The 16,696-nt window shown below is 40.2% G+C and overlaps 1 protein-coding gene across 1 annotated transcript in view; it reads left to right on the top strand.

Annotated features, from left to right (window-relative positions):
• Window positions 1-16,379, top strand: part of MXRA5 (matrix remodeling associated 5) — a 36,586-nt gene extending 20,207 nt beyond the window's left edge. The window contains exons 4-7 of the mRNA XM_038422710.2: window positions 189-579; window positions 3,711-8,804; window positions 9,658-10,558; window positions 13,679-16,379. Of these exons, the coding sequence (XP_038278638.1) occupies window positions 189-579; window positions 3,711-8,804; window positions 9,658-10,558; window positions 13,679-15,587 (8,295 nt within the window). The 3' untranslated portion in view covers window positions 15,588-16,379. The remainder of the gene's footprint in view (window positions 1-188; window positions 580-3,710; window positions 8,805-9,657; window positions 10,559-13,678) is intronic.
• Window positions 16,380-16,696: the final 317 nt, after the last annotated feature.

Genomic DNA, 16,696 nt, shown 5'->3' with positions numbered 1-16,696 from the left:
TGATAAAAGACTGAAATAAGTAGGTTTCTTTAATGCTTTGTTTAGTGTCCAACAGGTTATCCATTTTTGTTCGATATATATTGAAAGATTTTGAATTACAATAATATCATGAGTAATAATGTCCATTAATGGCTGATGTTATTCTGTTACTCTGCTCTCTGTTTCACTATTAGGTATTTCTTTTTTAGGTATTCAAAATTAGCTACAACAAGCTGAAAGTTCTAACAGGCCAAACTCTCCAAGGACTTTCAAGCTTAATGAGACTGCACATGGACCACAACAGAATTGAATTCATCCACCCAAATGCTTTTAATGGGTTAACTTCTCTGAGATTGCTCCATTTGGAAGGAAACTTACTCCAGCAGCTTCATCCCAACACATTTTCAACATTTACATTCCTTGATTATTTCAGACTGTCAACAGTAAAACACCTCTATCTGTCTGAAAATATCATTAGGACACTGCCTGCAGCGATGTTTCAAGGAATGCCACTCCTGGAGAATCTTTATCTTCATGGAAATCCCTGGTCCTGTGACTGCAGCTTGAAATGGCTCCTGGAATGGGATAAGAAGTCTGGAGGTGAGAAAAGATAAATGATTATTCTATTCATTATAGTGACAACATTCCAGTAATATGCCGTTCTTCTGCTGGGCACATGAAACCATTAGTTATTCTCTTGGCTGTTCTGCTCATATATTGTGACTTCCCTAAGGATGGCTCTATTTTTTCCACTATCTCACAAACAAGAAACATTTTTAAAAAGTAACGTGATGGAGAAGTAATTATAAATATCAGGCAAAAATTATGTGTTTATACATGAGGGAAGCATGGTCACAACTGAGTTAAAAAGCATGATTTCTAAAAATTGTAATTGGAATAAAAAGGTGGTAGAGCACACTATTAATGGAGAAATAAGCAATATCCATGGTGCAAGAGCCAAGAGGCTGGCTTTGTTGCAATGAATTCAGCTGCAGTTAACACAGAGGAAATTAAAGGCCATTTCCAAGAATGGATTGGGAGGATAGTCACACCCAGGCAAACCTCATCTCAGGGAAGAAGAAAAGACGAGAAGTTGGAAGTCTTATGAGGAAGATCAAGAAGGGTGCAGCACTGGGAAGGGTCAGCCAGGTCAGGGATTCTCATAAGTGTGGGATTGGAGTTATACCAGCCTGAAAAAGAACAGGTAGAGGACTCATAAGAGACTGCAAGAGTTGCTGTAGCTGATAGGGTATCAAGAAGGGACTGTTTTCCTCTGGAAGGTTGATACAAAAGGTTTGGACAGGGTTAGTGACAAGGTATGAGAGTTGCTATCATGGAGGTGAATCAAAAGATTTATAGCACTTGGGAGCAGGTTGAGCAGATGTAATCAATCATAACAGATTCTGGTGGCGTAGATTTCCTCATACAGTGTGTGTGTCTAGCTTATAGCACTTCGTTGGGGGTCACATTCTTACAGATCTTTGTGTTGTAGAACTTTATTATTTTGGACTTGCAAGGGAGGGATACCTCACAGGACTAAAATGATTTTAAGCATTTATCTTTAGCTTTGTATTTAGATAGTTTGCCTTCTAATAGTCTGATAAATTGTCCTTAACACACATCAATAGATATGTCAAATTATTTTAAATTGTCCCATTTCGCCTTATAGATATTAATTTTCCTCTGCACATGCACTAATTTAGGCTCAACCACTGTCTTAAGCTCTCTTTTCTTACACAGTAATAGGTTGCCACAGTTTTTATTGGATTAGTTTTGTTTTCTAAACCCGCATGCTAGTGCTGGGAATTACTTTTGAATGTAGTAAGAAAGTCATTGTTGTGATTGTCAAGCACATGTACCTTTTATGTTCAGTTATTTTTATACAAATCCTTCATTGACTTCATTAGAAGTTCTGTACGTGCCAGTGTATAGCATAAATATTGTTAAAATGGTCATTTGAGATTTGAGGGTGCTTCCTTTTTGTGGGGCAACAACTAATTCTGAGCTGAATAAACTCTGAGGCTGAAGGTGCTTTATTTGTTTTTAAAATATCATAATTAATAGTCTAGTTTAATTAAATACTCCACATTTGAATGGGGAGTGGGGGAGAGCCTTATATAAAAGGGCTGTCAAACTGACAAACAATAAATTGTTTAAATAAAAAAAGTTTTAAAACTCTTGCCCCTTCCCTCCCTCATTCTATCATTATCCTTTATTTTCCTTCTTCATTTCACCCATTTCATTCACCCACCCCTGCTCCCTCACTAGAAGACAGCATGACTCTTGTACCCAGAATAATTGCAATATATTTTGTTTACATTTAGTTTCCAAATGGAATTTGGAGGAGGCAGCTGGGATTCTACTAACCAAAATAATGTGAATACAAGTATAGGACAGAAGACAAGAGTCTTGCTAGCCTGTATGGAGGGAAGGATCCTGGCAGGCAATAGGATTTCCCTTTCATAACTTCAACAGCCCCATTTTCTTTTCTGTTTGGTATTTTTTTCCTTTTTCATCATGTAAATTGTGAAGATTGTTAGCTTCTGCTGAAGGAAGGGAAAAGCTGATAAAGCCATTTTTGCTGCTGGTAAATAGCTTGAAAGTACACAAGTCAGTCAGAGCAAAGAGATTATGGCAGACAGAGTAAAAAAGGTTTGCATAAATCCAGTATTATTATTGAAGAATAAGCATAAAATGTTTATGTAGAACACAAACCCCAAGCCTTCACAGTATGGGGAAGTGCATAAATTGAAAAAGTGTTGTTTCCCCTCAATAATTATGTATACCGTTTTACTCTGCATCCCTGACAATTCCATTTCAGCCTCATTATAAATAATCTGCTGGAACATTTGATGAATGAAGAATGTGTGCTACATTTCTCAAGTAAACTCTACAAATGTATTTTTTTAAAGTTTGTGACTGAAGACCTTTGCATGACTTGCAAAAAGCATTTTGAACTTGTTTTAAGTATGTCACTTGTAAACCTAATAAAGTTGCTGTAAACACATAATAAACAAGTAACCATTCAACTATGTTGGATAGTTTCCACAATTTGGCCTTAACTGTTTGTAACAGTCACATAAATCTAAATGATAATGTTGAAAGCTTAGTGTAAGCTTGCTACAGATGTTCACCATATCCATTTGTAATCTCCCATTTTTGTCATCAAGTTACAAGATAAAAGAATCTGATTTCATAGTTACCATGCTGTAATGAATGTTTACATAATACTGGAGACATGAAACTCCAAACTTTACAAAATCTTGTTTTTCGAATTGTTATTGTTAAGTAGACTTAAGTAAATAAGTACTTAGGCACAGTTTATCTGCATTGCTTAAGCAAATGTCCATTTGCTTGTGTGAAAAGGTGTGCATGCTCATGTTCTGGGCACAGCACAAACACAGACATGAAAAATTGACTTGTACTATATCGGTAACATTTTAAAAAGTGGCCTTAGATTCCTCGATAACTGGGTGCCCAACTTGAGAGAGAGGGGTCTGATTTTTCAGAGGTTTGGAGCATTCAAACTTCCCATTAAAGTCAATAAGAGCCATGGTTGCATAGCAGCTTTGAAAATCAGGCCCTTTGTTACATTAAGTCAAAAATCTATAAACTAAGGCACCCAAAATCAGTGGCCACTTTTGAAAATTTGGCTGAAGATATGTGTGTTCTTACAACATTCATTTAGCTCTCTAAAAATGCTAGAATTCTATCTTTTTTTTTCCTTCTAGGTGTATTAAAGTGCAAGAAGGATAAAGCTTATGAAGAAGGTCAGCTCTGCCCTAAGTGCACCAGCCCCAAACAACTGCAGAAACAAGATATTCAAAATTTGAAAGATCTTTCCTGTAAGAAACCTATTATACAATCCCAATTGAAACAGAACAGCAGCATTGATGAGGCAGAAGATAGGGCCAGTTATGAACTTCCTAAAGAGGCATTTCAGCTATCTCCATGGAACATTACTCTCAATATGACTGATGAGCATGGGAACATAGTGAATCTAAACTGTGAAATCAAGACACCAACAGACTCTGCCAAAATTCAATGGAACCAAATCGATCCTCAGGAAATTGATATCAATGCTACAGTTTCACTCAATTTTGAATGTCCAATGAAACGAGAAAACTATGAAAAATTATGGAAACTTATAGCTTATTACAGCGAAGTGCCCGTTAAATTACAAAGGGAACTCATGCTCAGCAAAGAGTCTAAAATAAGTTATGAGTACCGGCAAGATTCAGATGATGATGCCCTTTATTACACGGGTGTCAAAGCTCAAATAATTGCAGAACCTGCCTGGGTTATGCAACCGCTGATAAACATCCAATTAAATAGACACCAGAGCACAGGGAAAAAAGTGGTGCTGTCTTTTTTTACCAAGTTTTCTCAAACAATTCAGATGAAAGACATAAGACAGCACAGACAAAGCTGGGTGATGATAGAGCAACCTCAGAATTCAAAGACAGCCCAGAGTGTTGTTGAAGGCTCAGACTGTCAGCTGAGATGCAATGTGAGAGCATCGGAGAGTCCTGTCATCCAGTGGGTGTTGCCAGATGGGAGTAAGCTGACAGCTCCATTTAATCAGAAAGACAGTAGGTTTTCCATCCTCAGCAGTGGCCAGTTAATGATCAAAAAAGTAGATTACACTGATTCTGGTTTGTACCACTGTGTTGCCCAGGTGAGAGATGATGCAGACAGAATGACCTATCGAGTTTTAGTGCAGCCTCCAGTCATTCAGCCCACTGACTCTGATGTAATGAGGGTTGAAAAAAATGTAGGGGACCCAATAGTTTTGCCTTGCAGTGCAATTGCCATACCAGATGCACAGCTGAGCTGGATCCTTCCAAGCAGCCATGTGCTTAATGATTTGTCAAACTCATCCAAAGGGTATGTGTCACACAATGGCACATTGTTAATTCCAAAGAGTCATGTCAGTGACAGCGGGTATTACAGGTGTGTGGCTGTCAATCAGCAGGGATCAGATCAGTTTGCTGTTAGGATATCAGTAAATAAGATGGTATCTGACAGATCATCTAAAAGGATAAAAATGAGGAAGCGTCCAGGTTTGAAAACCTCTGGGAAAAGAAGAGGGGGGGTGATAGAAGATGAAGGGGGATCAGGAGTGGAAGTCACAGCTGAGTCCCAGCACAAAAAGAACCATCTGAAGGACCGTGAAGCATCCATTAAACAAAAAAATGACCTCATGCCTGAGGTTCAGGTTAAAAAAAACAAGAAAGGCAGGAGAAAAATGAAGTTATGGAAAGGTACAGATAGAACCCAAGACAGCAATGTTGCAGAAGGCCGTAGGGTATTTGAATCTCGAAGAAGAATAAATATGTCAAACAAACAGATTAATCCACAACACTGGGCTGACATTTTGGCAAAGGTCCGTGGGAAAAATATTCTTAAAACTACAGCAGCAACAGGTCCTTCTTTAATGACTACATTGCCGTCATTCGTTCAGAAAGCCACTACAGCTCCTTCCCCTATGGCCAGTCCTCCCCAGAAGCCTTCTCTAGAGACTGCAGCCAATGGGGAAGAGTCTTCTGCAGATGTATCACACTTGCGTGAGGACAAGATCTTCTCAGTCACTATTTCCCCCACCATTCTAGCACAAGATTATAGCCGAGATCAAACAACTTCTGCTCAACTGACATTAATGAGCACAGAAACTGAGCCCTCCATAGAACTCCAGTCTTTAGAAACACCTGAAAGTATATACACTGTAGAACCATCTTTTGTGTCGTCTACATACTTTACTCCAATCTCTCCAACTATACACTCATATGATCAGCAGACTGATTATTCACCAATAGCAGAAGAAAGCATTAACACTGTCACTGAAGAGCCCCTGGATGAACAAAAAACTACCCTGCCCAATATTCAAAGCAGTTTGCACACAGTGGAAAATGCAGCTACAACAACGCTGTATACCACAGAGGAATCTTCCGCTTCTGCTGAGCTACCAGTGGATGCCACTGTCCTTGCAGAACCTCAGACTGTTGTAAATCTCCCTACCATCTTGGAGACTGATTCACAGCACAATGAAGTGGATGTAGGGTCCATAAATTCCACAGCTTCTCAGGGTGATAAGATCAGCTATATAGATTTAATAGCCACTACTACTATTTCATCTTCTGCTTCTTCATTTAAGGATTTTGTTACTAGAGAGAGCAATGTTGTAAAGCATCAGCACAGGGAGGTACCTACAGATAAGACTAAAATTACAGATATTGACTTAAGCACAATTTTTCAAGTTTTCACATTAGTTAATGAGGAACCACAGACCAACAAGGATATAGAGACTCAGGTAAGAGTGTCTAGTAGCAGTTATGGGAGCTCTGAAGGAGCTGCATATGAAGACATGCCTGTTCAAAAATCAGACTCCACATTCACTCTGGCAAGTACCATTGCTCCTCTTAAAAAAACAGAGTTAGTAACAACTGCCGTTTCATTTGGCAACATGACCACTATGGCCGAGATTACAACTCCCTCTAGAAAAACTACTACCTCTAACACACTGCTTACCCAGCATCCCAGAAGACGACCCTATGGGAGAAGGAGATTAAGACCAAACAGATTTCGACAAAGACCAAAACCTATTCCTCCTCCTGCTTTTACCACAGAGGAGATGCCTGTTACTCAAAAATCACCTAAAATAGAAGGTGCTACTAGAAGTTCTCCTGGAACTGTTGTTAAGGGTGATCATAAAACTGATGCTAAAATACAAATTAAGAAACATAATAATTTAGACATGATTGCTTCATTGATTACAGAGGCAAATGTGTTAGAGAGGTTGACCAAAGTCAGAGACACAGAGGGAGCTTTTTCACATACGCCTACTGCTTCTCTACCTGAAACAAAACATTCAACACTTTCTAATGCTGGTGAAACCCAGATATTTCCTGTGACTACAGCCATCACAACTGCATCATCATATGATGGACTTAACACGGCCTCTGTTATAGAGTTACATTTGTCCCAAGAACCAGATGAGAAGACAACCGCAACATACCATACACTAGTTAATGTGTCTGAAGAAAATGTTGTTAAAACAAGTTATGAAGTTACAGGTGGTAAGGCACAACAAACAAGTGATTCAGTCTCCACTGAGTACATTAATAGCCTGCTTAGCCCCGGTTATTCAGTGACTCCGGAATTTCGAGAAGATTCCATTCCTCTTGGATCAAAAGTTGGAGAGAATGGAATCAGCCCAAGAGTATCTCAGCCAGTACCTCCCACTGTGCTGCACTCAAGTGCTCCTGTTGGCACAGTGGAAAGTTTTAAGGACTTGTCAATTTCAGATGAACTTCAGAAGCCTTCAGAATCTTTAAAAACAGCTACAGTAACCATACCATCTCAGCAAAGAGAAATGATGACTGTATCCATTCCCTTCAGCACAACAAAATCTCAACCTTTCACACCTACAGAAACTAAGAAACCAACTATTGTTCCTGTACAAACTTGGACAAAAAAAGTATCATCTTCCTGGGACAAGAAGGAAACCAACCCTCATGCATTTGATCATGATCAAATTGCTATATACACAACTGAAAACCCTGAATCTCCAGTTGCAACCGTTGACTTTGTTCCATTTATAAAACCTGGCACTCCTCCCCCATCAGTTTCAAGCACTTTACATTTGTCTATTCATTCTTCTACCAAGCAAAATACCACATTCAATCAAGTCAGATTTCCAGAGACCAAAGGATTTGAAATTGATGGTACAACAATCACATACAGCACAAGACAAAACGTATTTTCCACATCTTATTTAAACCAAAACAGGATTAAAGCACAACACAAACAAGATCAATTTAAAGAGACATTTGGTCTCATTAGGTCTAACAATAGTTTATTGTTAAATCCAAACTTTCCCCATCAGTCAGCTGGAATGGTACCAATCTTTAACCAGCAACCGGCTGTAGCACCTCCAAAGCATATTCCAGTGAGGGGGACAAAGAGGCCACCATATCTCATAATACAAGGCTCATTTTATCATTTTATAACTCACCAGCCCCTCCATTATACCAACAAACCAGAGATAACAGCATATGCCGCACACACAACGCAGGACAGAAAAACCTATGCTCCTCAAACAGAGCCAACCACTACGACGACAGCCACTCCATTATATAGACCTATCCCACTTGCTCCAGGTAGATTTGGCAATCAGGGACAAAATAGATACAATGTTCACTCCAGAGTTTTTGGCAATAACTATATTCCTGATAACAGAGGCACAGCTGGGAGACTACTGAGTCAAGGAATCCCATATTACCCCAACCCTGGAATCTCCTTTGTCTTTAATAGAACCAGAACATTTTCACACTTAGGAGGGAATCCTAAACCAATGGTGCCTAGTCCACTTGCTCCAGTAAATACAAATGAGAAGAAAGCCAGCCAAGTCTCATCTGCTGGGATTACAATACAAGGCACTGTTCTGAAGGCCACAGCTGTTCCAGTAGCTCCATTGTTCCACACCTCAAGTACCACAAGATCAGCCACAACTGCTTTGAAGAGCACTCTTCCATCATTCATCTCTCAAAGCATTAGACCGCAAATATCCTCTAACATTCAGTCCTTCAGAAGTGTCCTTTATAATAATCAAGAAGTCCCATCTGTGCCTAAACTGGGGGGAATTATGCCAAATAATTCTAGTGTAATTCAACCTTCAACTAACTTCAGGGCACATGGTGAAAGACCTAAAATTACCACAAAAGGTCCTCCAAGCTTATCCATCCTTGCTGAAACAGATGTTGTTATCCCATGTGATGCAGTGGGAGAACCCAAGCCCTTTGTTACTTGGACAAAAGTCTCTACAGGTAAGTTAGTTAAACATTTGGTCTCCCATATAGCTGTAAAAGGGTCACATACAGTAACTTCCATATTTAAAAAAATACAATAGTATTGTACGGTAATGATTCAAAACACAATATAACACTTTTATCCATGTTAATAGTTTGGACCACTAGAATATTTTAGTATTTTTTAAGGCTACCCATTTCTTCATGTGGATATGAGAAAAACCTCCACTGTCTGCTACTCTCAAATAAAAATGACCTTTAGGTCTTTTGCTAAAAGGAACTCTAAGGGCCTGATCCAAAATCAGTGCTTCATTGCCCTTTGGATCAGGCTGTCAATGCGCTATATTTTTAATATCATAAGTTACCCCCACTAAAAAATGTAAAATGCAGGGGGAGGAGGGAAATGTCTTTAAGAGATCCTGGCATGTTCTCCTAGACTGGAATTTATGCTAGAGGAGCCTAGGGGCATTGATTAGTTAGGAGAGTGCTTCAGAGTTCTTTGTTATATGTCTAGGTATATCAGTAAAATGTTCCTGGAAATCATGTGAGAGGTTAATTGATACCCCAACGCATTAAGAGTGTATTGTACTCTGAGAACCTTTTCCCACTGTTTTTAAGTCTTGGACTTTTTGTATGATTATTTTTCAGAACAAAAACTCCAGCCACAGGAGTATATCAGAAGGCATATATCAGATCTTGACTATGTAGATCATTCTTAACTGGGGATTCTGTTCTCCCCATTCTTAGATTCTACTTCATTATTGTTAATATGCAATAAGTAGAGAAGTTTCCATAAATGTCTTTCAGTTCAATGTTGTCTGTCTTAAGAACAAAACTCTCCAATTTTCTTTCTTTTGTCCTATCCTCCCAGGAGCTCTGATGACAGCAAACACAAGGATACAACGGTTTGAAGTCTTGAAAAATGGCACATTCATTATCCGAAATGTTCAACTCCAGGACCGTGGGCAGTACTTGTGCACTGCTCAGAACCTGTATGGTGTCGATAAAATGATTGTCCTGTTGACAGTGACAGCCCAGCAGCCCAAAATGTTAGTTTCCCGCTACCGAGATGCCACTGTTTATTTTGGAGACACAGTGGCAATGGAATGCCAGGCCAAAGGGATCCCAAGCCCACATATTTCATGGATTTTACCTGACAGGAAGATATTGCAGACAGTAACCACCGCTGAGAGCAGGATAATGTTCCATGAAAATAGAACTTTGTCTATCAAGGAGGTGACGTTTTCAGACCGAGGAGTGTACAAGTGCATAGCTAGCAACACTGCAGGAGCAGACAGCATAGCCGTGAGGCTTCACATTGCGGCGTTACCCCCAATCATCCAGCAGGAAAAACAGGAGAATATTTCCTTGACCTTTGGTCATAACATTCACATTCACTGCACTGCCAAAGCAGCACCCCTCCCTAGCATCCGCTGGGTGCTCTTTGATGGCACCCAGATCCGACCGTCCCAGTTTGTCAATGGGAATTTATTTGTTTTCCCTAATGGAACCCTTTACATACGCAATGTCTCCCCCAAGGACAGTGGGAACTATGAGTGCATCGCTGCTAACATGGTGGGGGCAGCCAGGAGAACAGTTCAGCTGTATGTGAAGAAGCAGTCATCAAATGCCAAGATCACTTGGAGTTCTCCGCAGAGAACAGATGTAACCTATGGCAGCACCCTGCATCTGGACTGCACTGCTTCTGGGGATCCCTGGCCCTGGATATTATGGAGGCTGCCTTCAAAAAGGATGATTGATTCTCTGCACAGGTAGATTGCTATTCATTGTGGCCTGCATAAATTATTCTTCCAATGAGGCTGATGCAAAGCCCACTGAAATAAAGAGAAGTGTTGTTATTGACTTGATTTGATAGAAGAGTCCAAAGCAAAAGCTATTTTAAAATAATGACACTAATAAAATGGGAAAAAATCCAATTTAAATCTATTACAGTCACACTGCCAGGGTAGTAAAGAGCCAGGCAGTAAAAGATTTATGATTAAGGCACTATCAAATTCACAGCCATGCAAAACACATCATGGACCGTGAAATCTGATCTCCCCCTGTGAAATTTGGTCTTTTCTGTGCTTTTACCTTATACTACACATATTTCACTGGGAAGACTAGTGTTCCTCAAATTGGGGGTCCTGACCCAAAAGGGAGTTGTAGGGGGGTTGCAAGGTTATTTCAGGGGAGTTACAGTATTGCCACCCTTACTTCTGCACTGTTTTCTGAGCTGGGTGGCTGGAGAGCGGTGGCTTTATACCATACCAATACCATACCATGCCACCCTTACTTTTGCACTGCTGCCGTCAGAGCTGGGCAGCTGGAAAATGGCGGCTGCTATCCAAGAGCCCAACTATGAAGGCAGCAGCACTGAAGTAAGGGTGGCAACTCCTGGCAACGGCTATGCCTTCAGAGCTGGGCTCCTCGCTCTCCGGCTACCCAGCTCTGATGATAATGCCACCGCCAGCAGCAGTGCAGAAGTAAGGGTAATAGTACTGGAACCCCCCTACAATAACCTTGCAACTCCCACACAACTCCCATTTGGATCAGGACCCCTACAATTACAACAGCATGAAATTTCAGATTTAAATAGCTAATATCATGAAATTTACGATTTTTAAAATCCTATGACTGTGAAATTGAGCAAAATGGACTGTGAATTTGTGATATAGGTTTCTTTGGGGTCATACAGCATTTCAGTGCCATCTAATTTCATATCTGGAATTTGCCTAGTACTGAATAGACACCTGTCTGTCAAAGAAAAGTCCTTCCTCCTGGGAAATGAGAGACTGATTGTTTTGGGGAGGACTGTTATGAAATGGTTCTTTGTGGGGGGATCCATTGTGTCACTATTGTACAAGATTACAACAGACTAAATAGAGCATTGTAAACTCCCTTATGAAAAATATAGAACTTTCCCAAATATTATAATGTAATATTATTTAAAATATTTTCCAGGTTCAGGAAAAAATAAATAGGAGGTTAAACTAGGTACATCTTTACAAAACTAGTAATTTTTCCTGGTGTTGAAAATATATGGTGTAATGATAGGGTTAATAATCACTGAAAATGTCTAGTTTGGTACACATGAAAATGAATGGGCCTAGCTGAGCGCCCATAACTTTGGTCAAGCTCAAAAGGAGCTGTGGATGCTCAGAACTTGTGTAAATCAGTTCATATATGTCCATTACACTAATTCTTACACTTCCACAATTACCTAGGTCTAGCTGGAAAACAACTATGTCATTTAAAATTTTGGGGTTTTGGAAGTTATTTTCATTTTGCTATGGAACAAAAATGTGACCTTTTGAATTTTTTTGCAAAAAAAATAGGAGAGAAACCCACCCCAGGTTAGCCAGTACCCAGTGTTTGGAGCACTCACTGGGAGGGGGGAAGATTCCAGTTTGAGTCCCTTCTCCAAATCAGGCAGTGCAGGAACATCCCAGGCAATTGTCCTAACCACCAGCTGATAGAGTCAGTCTCTCTTACTCGCTTTTCCACTTTGTGTGAATAAATAACTATTCATTGAACCAGAGAGAGAGAGAATGACTCTGTGCAGGACACTCACATGGCAGACCCATCTTCAAGGCCCTGATGTGAATCAAAGAAAACAGAGATTTCAACCAGGGTCCTTTACATCCCAAGTGAGTATCCCAACCAATTGGCTACTCTAGATCTCTGAACATTACATGGAGGGAGGTGTATACACTGACTTCATTTACTTCATTTTCCTGTTCTGCTCTGTCCCTCCCCTCCCAACCCACAATCAGATGAGCCCCATTCTACTGTGAGCCATTAAATTTTGTCTATTTGACCCATTGGCCAGAAATGACCTTAGCATAATTTCAGTGCTGAAGAAATGAAACCCCCTACAATTATTTATTTAAATAAGTACAGTCATTCCAGCATTAATAATGGCTTGTAAATAGACCTGTGCAAATACAACTCTATGTAGGTTCTTATGAGAGAAATCTCTCTCTAATGCTCATGAAATCAAATCACACTACCACTATAATAATCAGTCTCACAATTTGCAATCAATACCACTGATATGTTTTCCCCAAAACATAAATTTTCCACACAGATATGTAAAATGCCACTAAATCATTCACTGAGGTCCATAGACAGAGTGACAAGAGATATTTTGCAATTAACATGCTTGCTGCATAATAATGCCAGATTATTTGCCAACAAATGGTTAATGAACAAGTTCATCATGGTTTATTTCATGTTGACATATTTAATATTTGGGCAGGCTGTGAGTATTATCCACAATACATTTTTATATCTTTTAGCTATAGCAACAAAATAGCATTTTGTATAATTTGTGTAACAATAATTCCCTCCTCCCCTTAGCCATCATGAGATCCATTATAAGGTGATTAATTTTGTGTACAAATATATAACTCTGTTAAAAACTTACTCGAAATTATTCTGAAAGTTTAAAAAGGTTGTATGGGAATCTGTAGGAAGTAGCACATTTTGGTTCATAATTGACTTGAGTATAGCATTCCATTCTCCTCATAGTTATGGTATGTAGATGCATGTATATATAAATTAATGTTCAGTGTTACCATGTCTGAATATTACAGAGTATGGTAGATGCACTCCACATTAAAAGAGTAATAGAATAAATCAAAAATCCTTAACTCAGTAGATGGGTCAATTTAAGTTCAGAGAACAATTGTTTAGTTGCAACTGAACAGAATTATTTTTGTATTTTCTTTCTGGTGAAACAAACTGTTAAAATTTCTAATACATTCTAATTACCTAGCTGTAGCAACACAGCTATTTTTAGTGGATTTTTCCGTGAGTTACAGTATATAAAAATAATGAAAACTGATTTTGCAGCTCATATCGCATTCTCTCTTCTTTCCCCAAATTAGCTTGGAGACTAGAATCAAGGTGTTTGGCAACGGGACTTTGGTTGTCCATGCAGTCACAGATAAGGATGCAGGAGACTATTTGTGTATGGCCCGCAATAAGATTGGAGATGACTATGTAGTTCTCAAAGTGAACGTGATGATGAGACCTGCCAAAATAGAACACAAGAATGAGAATAACCACAAGGTTATGTATGGCGGGGACTTGAAAGTTGACTGTGTAGCCACCGGTCTGCCAAACCCCGAGATCTCATGGGGCCTCCCGGATGGCAGCATGATAAACACCTTCATGCAGTCAGATGACAGTGGAAACCGAGCAAAGAGATACGTGGTCTTTAACAATGGGACACTGTATTTCAATGATGTGGGGCTGAGAGAGGAAGGGGACTACACCTGTTATGCTGAGAACCAGATTGGGAAGGATGAGATGAGAATACGAGTCAAAGTGGTGGCCGAGCCTGCAACCATCAGAAACAAAACCTACTCTGTTATTAATGTACCCTATGGAGACGTGGTCACTGTGGCTTGCGAAGCCAAAGGCGAGCCCACCCCTAGGGTGATATGGCTCTCTCCAACCAACAGGCCCATTCCTCTCCTTTCTGACAAATATCAAGTGTATGGGGATGGCACCCTCCTCATCCAAAAGGCCCAGAGATCTGATAGCGGCAATTATACTTGTGTGGTGCGGAACAGTGCTGGGGAAGACAGGAAAATAGTCTGGATTCAAGTCAATGTTCAGTCTCCCAGAATCAATGGGCATCCCAATCCGATCACATCTGTGAGAGAGACAGCCATGAGGGAGAGCCGGAAACTTATTGACTGTAAAGCTGAAGGCATACCAGCTCCACGGATCCTATGGGCTTTCCCAGAAGGAGTGATCCTGCCTTCTCCCTACTATGGGAACAGAATTACTGTGCACCGCAATGGCACCCTGGACATCAGAGGGGTGAGGCAAACAGACTCAGTGCAGCTAGTGTGCATCGGGAGGAATGAAGGGGGAGAGGCTAGACTGATTGTGCAGCTCCTGGTCACAGATCATTTGGAGAAACCCATCTTCAGGGACCCGGTCAGTGAAAGGATCACTGCCACAGCTGGGCACAGTATCAATCTGAACTGCTCAGTGCACGGGAACCCTGAGCCCAACACATCTTGGATCCTTCCCAATGGCACTGAGCTGCAGAGTGGCAGCCACTTGCAAAGATTCTACCACAAGAGGGATGGGAAATTGCATATCAGTGGCCTCTCCGCAGTGGATGCTGGGACTTATCGCTGCACGGCCAGGAACCCAGGTGGCTATGCAGAGAGGGTGATCTTCCTGAAGGTGGGTCTCAAGCCAGAAATCAGCAACCAGTACAACAACCTGGTGAGCATTATCAATGGAGAGACTTTGCAGCTCCACTGCATCACCCAGCCAAATCCCCGGGCACACATTTCCTGGACACTTCCCAATGGGATGGTACTAGATGGCCCTCAAGACATAGGTCGCTTCTCCCTCCTAGAGAATGGCTCGCTCACTGTGCGCGATGCCTCTGTATTTGACAGGGGCACCTACCTGTGCAAGGCAGTGACAGAGTATGGCACCTCTATTATGAATGTCCCAGTCATAGTGATAGCCTATCCGCCCCGGATCACCAGTGAGCCAGCACCAGTCATCTACACCAGGCCTGGCAATGCAGTTAAGCTGAACTGCATGGCCATTGGGATTCCTAAAGCAGAAATAACATGGGAGCTCCCAGACAAATCGCATCTTACAACAGGAGCTCAGTCCCGTCTGTATGGAAACAAATTCCTTCACCCCCAGGGGTCGTTAATCATCCAGCAATCTACACAAAGGGATGCAGGCTTTTACAAATGCACTGCTAAAAATATACTGGGCAGTGATTCAAAAACAACTTATATTCATATATTCTAACGTTCAACCAAACTCCTTTGACTAGACACAAATGCCCAGTCACTGCCAAGCAGGAGCAGCAGAAAAGTACTGTTTGTAAGCAAAGCCAGGGATACTGAGGGCACAAAAGTGGAATTTTAATTCTCATTTTCATGAGCAGTACATCACTGCTTTTGTAATGACCATGATCCTGCAGCAGAAAGAGGCAACAAAAATACTTAAATGCGGGGACTAACACAATTGTTTACATGATGTAACGTAATTTCTCATGGCATTCCACAGCACCTGAGACCTAATGTACTGTACACATACCTGTTGATATTCCAGAGCTATGCCTTGGCTTAACAAGCACTTTAAAAATACCAAAGAAGTATTAACTGTAATAAATGAGCTACAGTGATAAAAGTGCTTTATTATTTTGTAGGAAAGACATCAGTTTTTTTTATCCCCTGCAGTGCATCTATAACCTAGCCTTATAGAATATGATTACTAGCCTTTCTATTAATTCTTCTATTCGCTCTTCCAGATCAAAGATTAATTTAGCAAATAAGAGTGATCTATTTTTAATCAAGGACATTCAGACATTAGTTACTGTAATGAATGAACCTTTTCCAGCCAATAAGGATGCTCCAGTTGAATTCAGTCATTATATATTTTATATATATTTTTAAACCAGACTATGAGACTAGAAAGAACAACGATTTGTCTCATTTTATAAATTATTGGTCTTTACAAGACTCTGATACGTTACTGTATTTTATAATGTTAAGGTCAGTATACTGTACATTTTATAATAAAAAATATTTTCCAACCAACTTTTTTTCATGTTTTCATGGTAATTCAGACAAATGCTAGCTGAAGACAACATAATTAATATGAAGTAAAATGAGAAAATAACAGATTGTTAGACATAATCTTCATCCGACTGAATATCATTTCTGAAACCTGCCGACAACCTCCCATACACACCGTAAGCTATAGGCAGCCTGCCTCACTTTCCCCTCCTGGACTGTTCAAATAAAAACTTCCCTTTAGGCTTTTTCTTGGTCAAAGCTACCCCTTCCTGGGGACTAGCTTTATTAATGTAAAATAAAACTTCAGATAAAACTCCAAAATATCTAAAGTCCATT

Source organism: Dermochelys coriacea, chromosome 1 (assembly GCF_009764565.3).
Source record: "Dermochelys coriacea isolate rDerCor1 chromosome 1, rDerCor1.pri.v4, whole genome shotgun sequence".
NCBI lineage: Eukaryota > Metazoa > Chordata > Testudines > Dermochelyidae > Dermochelys > Dermochelys coriacea.
The sequence above is the reverse complement of the archived record's forward strand: the minus strand, read 5'-3'. Positions and strand labels throughout refer to the sequence as shown.